At 48.6% G+C, this 7019-nt stretch overlaps 1 protein-coding gene across 1 annotated transcript; it reads right to left on the bottom strand.

Annotated features, from left to right (window-relative positions):
• Window positions 1-1514: 1514 nt before the first annotated feature.
• Window positions 1515-6911, bottom strand: FAM219B (family with sequence similarity 219, member B; the record flags this gene model as incomplete). Its single annotated transcript, XM_014530461.1, has 4 exons — window positions 1515-4137; window positions 5704-5752; window positions 6199-6276; window positions 6820-6911. Coding segments are annotated over 4 exons (384 nt in total), but the record flags the coding sequence as incomplete, so codon positions are not given.
• Window positions 6912-7019: the final 108 nt, after the last annotated feature.

Raw genomic sequence — 7019 nt, 5'->3', positions numbered from 1 at the left:
TAGGAAGGTTGAGAACCACTGTTTAAGGATGTGATCTGGCCTTTGGGCTGAGATTAGCTTGCTAAAACCAGCAGGCTAGGTTTGGCCACACCTACTCATTTACATACTTCTTTGCCTGCTCTCAGGTTACAAAGTTGAGTAGATATGTCAGACTGTATAGCCTGCAAAGTACTGACTGGCCCTTCACAGAGAAAGTTTGTTAGCCACTTCTCTGGAGCACAGTCAGTCATTATAGAGACAGGGACAAGATAATACAATTTGTCTTGTGAAGAGCAACCTAGGTACTTTTTCTAAACTGGCAGGAAGTACCTTGGAGGGCATATAATTTTCCCTGTGCCTACCATCTCAGGGGGACACACTTCTGCAGGAGGCTGCACAGTTGTTTTACCACTGAAGATTCTGACCAACAGTCTTAGAGCTTATCACTCCAGACTAAGCAGAAACCCAGGCTATTGGTTCCTTCCTGTGGGATAAGGGTTGGGACTCTCACAAAAGGATCTTTCTGGGCTACTGCCCACACCAGACTCCCTGTTCAAGTGAATTCTAGGAAACTACTTTCAAAAAAAGTTCTGGTCAATCTGTTCTGGGTTTTCTTGGCCCCCAAATGTCCTTGGCTTAAAAAAACAAACAAAAAACCTGGGAAGAAAGTGTCTGTTAAAGGGAGCTTATTCTAAAGAGAAGTGATGTGCAAAGGCTAATTCCATCCATGGTCTCCAGTGAAGCGGGTCTGAAAATAAAGCCTACTGGGAAGAGCAGAGAGGAGCTCCTAGGAGGAATGGTCACAGTTGGGGCTATTACGCTATTTCTTTTCTATATTTTTATTGATTTCAGAGAGGATGGGAGGGAGAGAGAGATAGAAACATCAATGATGAGAGAATTATTGATCAGCTGCCTCCTGCATGCCCCACACTGGGGATTGAGCCCGAAACCCAGGCATGTGCCCTGACTGGTATTGGTTCCTTCCTGTGGGATAAGGGTTGGGACTCTCACAAAAGGATCTTTCTGGGCTACTGCCCACACCAGACTCCCTGTTCAAGTGAATTCTAGGAAACTACTTTCAAAAAAAGTTCTGGTCAATCTGTTCTGGGTTTTCTTGGCCCCCAAATGTCCTTGGCTTAAAAAAACAAACAAAAAACCTGGGAAGAAAGTGTCTGTTAAAGGGAGCTTATTCTAAAGAGAAGTGATGTGCAAAGGCTAATTCCATCCATGGTCTCCAGTGAAGCGGGTCTGAAAATAAAGCCTACTGGGAAGAGCAGAGAGGAGCTCCTAGGAGGAATGGTCACAGTTGGGGCTATTACGCTATTTCTTTTCTATATTTTTATTGATTTCAGAGAGGATGGGAGGGAGAGAGAGATAGAAACATCAATGATGAGAGAATTATTGATCAGCTGCCTCCTGCATGCCCCACACTGGGGATTGAGCCCGAAACCCAGGCATGTGCCCTGACTGGGAATCAAACCGTGACCTCCTCGTTCACAGGTTGACACTCAACCACTGAGCCACACTGGCCAGGCTATTTGGATATTTCTTTATTTCAGAATTTAGAAGTAGCAATGACTGTGGCCTGGACCTTTCTTAAAAATCCTATTGCAACAGAGAGCTCAATTAGCATGACTATTTATTATAAACTTACAGAGCTGTGGAAACCTAAGCCAAGAGTTCTGTAGAGTACTCTGTAAACACCATAGAGCACCACTCCCATCAGTCAGGCAAAGCCTGAATACACCCGTCCCCAGGGTACTGTCACCTACAGAATACCCAGCACTCTCAATAAGGCAGTTTGGTTCTGGGCATCTTGGTGCCTTTTGGTGATACGTTAGCTTCTGGCCCCAAACAAATGACCATACCTATCCTGCCTCACTACAACACTGTCCCCTATTTCAGGTTCCTGCAACTTTCTCCACAAAGATAATGCCTCCCACTCAGGGTCAACCAGCTCTGGAACATCCTCTTCAGGAACAGCTGCAGCCAAATATACTAGAGTTAACAGCAACAATGATCCAGAGGGCCTTGGTCTTGGGTTCCTGTAGCCACCTTCAGCACACACCAGCAGTTTCCACTGTCCTAACCACCTCCCCCACAGAAAATTGTCCCACATTTGGCTGCCACAGCCACTTTCTGGCCCCCACTGGGTTTCCTGTTACCACTGTCTTCCTTTACACTGTCCTACATCTGACACCCTTTGTGTACATTTTGCCACCTCTGCAGAAGCCAGAAAGGCCTGGATATATCTGTGGGTGAGCAAGGGGGTCAGAATGGAGATGTCCTCACTCCCTGCAAGCATTTTCAAAGTGCTCAGAAAGTGGGCACCTATGTAGAGTTGCAGAGCCCCATTCCAGAAAAGAATGACCATGTGCCTCCCTTATCCCAGAAGTGCCTCTGGTCCCTGTCCCCTCTCTGTCTTGCTGTGTGTACTGTGAGATCATAGAATAAGTTAGCCACGGCCCCCTGGATATTGTATTCCTCTCAGCTTTCTGAGATTTGAGAAAAGCACCAATATAGATGCCAATCAAGCTAATAGGATTACCCTCATGAGGCTAGTCCTCTGACAAATATGGCCTTTTAATCTGACATTCTCAGTCTTTCAATCACCTCATGTAGTAGTAGAGCAAAAAAAAAGAGTCCATGCCATCCCTCATATACCCCTAGTAGTTATAGGGCATCAAATAAGTCAAGAGACCAGGCACTTTCCCTGTGGGGCCCACATCCAATCCTGGCTATCATACCCCTTGGGCTAGGAACCCTGCCCACTCCCATTCAGTTCTCACCACGGTTCCAGGTAAGGCAAAACACACAAAAACACTAAAACTAAATTCTAGGGAGACGTGTGGTTTAGCAAGGTATGCTGTCTAGTAGGGGTCATGGAGGGGATTATGTGTCTGCTGTGTTCACAATGGGGGCTGAGAGGCTGTGTTGCACACAAAGGTTTATTGTAAAAAGTCCAATCCTGAGTATCCACTGTGAGGCCCATGCTGTGGTCAGAAGAATCTGGACAGCTGGACACAATGGAATGGTCCACATTGGGTTGAAGGGAGGCCCTCTGCCTCAGGCAGAGGCCTTGGGAGCTGGTACAGGTCCCTAATCCCCATTCTGTCTGTGAGTCTCTGTCTATGTCAGAGCCCACACACAGCTCGGCCAGTATACTTCTCACCCATTGCTACTTCTCAAGTTTACAAGGCTATTAAATAGAAAGACATTTGAATGCTCCCTGCAGCTCCCTCTCCTGGTAACCAAAATCTGCAGGCTTCTGGGCCAACATTTAGCTCCAAGACTGGATGGAGAAACTAGCTAAGACCAAGGTGGAGAATGGCAACCAAGGAACGACAAATAAACCTACTCATACAGATCATTTGGGGATGCTCTGGGTCCAGGGATTCTGGAACCTGCTGTGTCATCAAGCAAGCTGCTATCCTCCCTGCAACAGTCCGACAGGCACAACCAGAAGAGGGCCAAAGCTTTATCCTTTCTTGAAGGGCAAACCCGTCTTGGAGCTAGAAAGGAGAGCTTAAGGAATTTCTTGAACTGGTCCCACATAAATTCTTTTTCAAAGATTCCCAGCTGCAAGCCACAAATTTTCTGCCTCCACACAACACCATCCAGCACAATCTGGGCACAAAAGCTCTTTTTCCATCCAAAGAGCATGACAACAAATACCAGTCAAGCTGTTTTCAAGTGTTTTTCTTAGCCAGCATTATCACTCACCCTAAGAAACAGAATTCCTCTATTCCCCCCCTTATTAAATGGTTCCAAACTCTGCTCCAACAGCAGAGGAAAACTGCAGAATTCCATATATCACCCTATCACCCAGATGGGGGCCTCCTGCCTGAGAAGCACCAGGTAAGGGGTAACTACAGGTCACTGACTTCCCAGAAGGCCAGTACCTCAAGTGATTCTGGGAATGCAGTCTGACCTATGAAGAGCCAAAAGGGATCTGCAGGCATGGCAAGCAGGGCCCATTTTAGGGGCTTATGTCTACTGGATGGTACAAGAGAAAGAGTCCCCAAGACAGCACCAGCAACAGGAGCACGTTGAAGCCATAGGCTTGGGGGGAATGAGGTCCAAGTCCTCATCATCTGGAATCTCATCCAGGTGATACCCATCCTGGAGCAGCTGGCGGCTCACATCCTGGTTCACCTGCTAAGAGCAGGAGAGAAAACTATAAGCCAGCCTGCAAAGCAGAAACAACTGCTGCCCAAAATGCAGACTCACATTCCCTTTACAGAGCTTCCTGTCCATTCTCCACCCTCAGGTCAACCCCATACATTCCTGGACTGCAGGTGGAAATGCCAGCTTTTTCTACCTGTGCCTCAGCCAGCAGTGAGGGGCACCCAGACTGTACTGTCACAAACCCCTAGGGGAGCTGCTCTCACTAAAGAATATGGAGGAATCTGATGTAAATACCAGATTCTAGAATATGTTTGAAAATCAATGCTCTGACCATTCCCACTGGGAACCCAGACTGGTCCCTATGAAGGCTGAAAAATATGGGACAATGACACCAGAATGGTGGGGTAAAATAGTAAAGGAATATAAGTTATACAACAGGGTAGAGAGCCACTTTGTCAGCACTACCATTAGACATACTGTTCTTTGATGCCTGCAGAGCTTGTCTCCTGCAAAGTGGAACCTGTCAGTCTGGTTTTACCAGTTGCTCTGAGCAGAAGGAAAGTCAGACTGGGAACAGTGTAGGACTTTCTCTGGCTCTTGGCTAATTTTTCTTAGTTTTAACAATCTTAGGCACCCAGATATACAAGGAGGCAGCAATTTAAAAACTGCCTCTATTCTCTTTGGCAGAAACTTGGGGGTAGTCAACGGTTTCCAAGAGTATAAGAATACCAGTGGTATACAGTCATGTCCCCAGCACTCACTTCTGTTGAAAGCACATGCCAGAACTTTACATCCCTTGTTTCTGTCTGGGACAATCACTCTGGAAACGCATCCAAAAGACCAGCCCGAGTATCTCAGTCTGAGTTCCCATAGATGGAACAGTTGTATGGCCTGGAAGCAAGCAAGCTTGGTGGAGGATGGCCAGGGGAGGGACAGGAAGGCTGATGTCAGATAAAAGACTATCATAAAAAGGAGACTAGAATTACTGTGTGACACTGGAGGGCAGGCTTAGGACCATTGAGTCCAGCTGCAGGAGACATTTCAAATTAATAAGGAAGACTTAGCTCTAAGCTGCATGAAGAAGGAATTGTGCATATGTGCTAGAGCAGTGGTTCTCAACCTTGACTGCACATTAGAATCACCTGGGAATCCTGGAGGATGAGGCCCAGAAATCAGGATTTAAAAAAGATTCCCAGGTGATTCTAATGTGCAGCCAAGGTTGAGAACCACTGTGCTGGAGGGAGGACAGGCAACAAAGTTTCTTGGAGGTAGTGAGTACCTGATTACAAGAAGCAACCAAGCAGAGGCTGGTAAACACTTGGCTGGGATTTATCTGGAGGATTCCTTTTCTCAGTGGTGGCCTGGATTAGATTTGTGAGGCCATTTCCAGCCCCAAGAGTCTATGGTCTCCTGAATTTTCAACAGCCCTCCTCAGACACCTCTACCTCTGCTGTGGGAAGAGGACAGAGTAGATTGGAGAACCAACTGGAAGTCTGGCATAGTGCTGTGCATACAGCAGGCACTAGACAAGCACTTGGCAGCGGTGATAACACTGCCTGACGCCTGGCCCCATGCAAGAAGGCACTCTGCACTTGCCTCTGCAGAGGAATACCCGGAGGAGTATCTGGATTCCAGCTCCCCATCACTAGGAGAAGAGGAAGACAGTTAATTCAGGGGGATGCCTGTGGAGCACAGCTGCAAATGACAAGGTGAAGAGCATGCAAGAGGGTCTGCAGTACTCGTGAGGTAAAGACCACACACCATAGGATTCAAGCCCAGAATTTGCTTTGAGTGTACAAATGGTTCCTTCAATGGCTCCGGCAGGGACAAGGTCACTGTAACTAACAGTGCAAGACACAATAGGAAAGGATGGTTTCTCCAGACAAGGCTGGTGCTCCAAATCCAAGAGCAGCATGAATCCTCTGAGTCCTCTAAGCAAGCCATCTTGGGATGGAATAGTGCTCCAAAGAAGACAGCCCTGGAACATGCAGGAAGGGTTTTGGAAGAGATAGGGGACTAGCGAAGGCACCAAGCGAGCTGCAGTTTTACCCAAGTCACTCCCCAAGGGGCATTGCCAAGGAGAGCACTCACCTGTCAGAGTTGAGGGACACCAGGTTTTCATCTGGACTCTGACTAAGAGCAGTATAGCCCTTGTTAAACTTCACTGACCTGAGGGAAGATGGGAGAAGAGATCAAGCATAGATGAAGCACCAGCATCTACAGGGAGAGCCAGAATCCTTCCCTTACGGAAAGAGAACGGCTCTACTCCTGACTTGCCCTCTACCTGTCACACGGCCGCCGCCGCCGCCGGCTATGTATCTGGCTACACAGCCCTCAGAACAGGCACTGCCCACCCACGCCCCCACTGCTACCCAGGAAACGCCACACTGGCAGCCCTCAGGGCGGCGCTGGCTCCTCCCCGCTGCTGTCCACCTTCACTCCCGGGGACCTAGCCATCGTGCTCCTCCCTAATTTAAGACAGCGAGTGAGTCTATATGCCCTGACAAAACTCTGATTCCAAAGCCCTTGCCCTGACACCATCACATTCTTAAAGAAATAAAAGAGAAAAAGGTCGTTTTTCCTTCCTGTTTTAAAATAGTGAACCTGACAGGCTGGCGTCAGCGGAATCCCTAGCTGGGCCTTAAACGGGAGTCCAGGGTCGCCCAGCCTCGTCAGAAAACCGCTGGCAGGAGGGGCGGCGCCTGCGGACACCTTTTCCCTGAAGAGTCGGGGCGGCGTGCGGCCCCCAGCATGCCTTTTCTCCGCAGGGCGGCCTTGGCCAGGTCCCGGGGCTTCTCTGGAAGTCAAAGGGTCCGGGTTAGCGGGGTCTTCCCCGCTCGGCCGTTTCTCCCAGACGCCAGGAACCTGCTCTTGTCGAACAGAGTATGGGGACGGGAGCGGGCTGCAGGTGC

The sequence above is a fragment of the Myotis brandtii genome, unplaced genomic scaffold, assembly GCF_000412655.1.
Source record: "Myotis brandtii unplaced genomic scaffold, ASM41265v1 scaffold74, whole genome shotgun sequence".
In the NCBI taxonomy this organism is placed as follows: Eukaryota; Metazoa; Chordata; class Mammalia; order Chiroptera; family Vespertilionidae; genus Myotis; species Myotis brandtii.
Note: the sequence above shows the minus strand (reverse complement) of the source record. Positions and strands in the feature narration are given on the sequence as shown.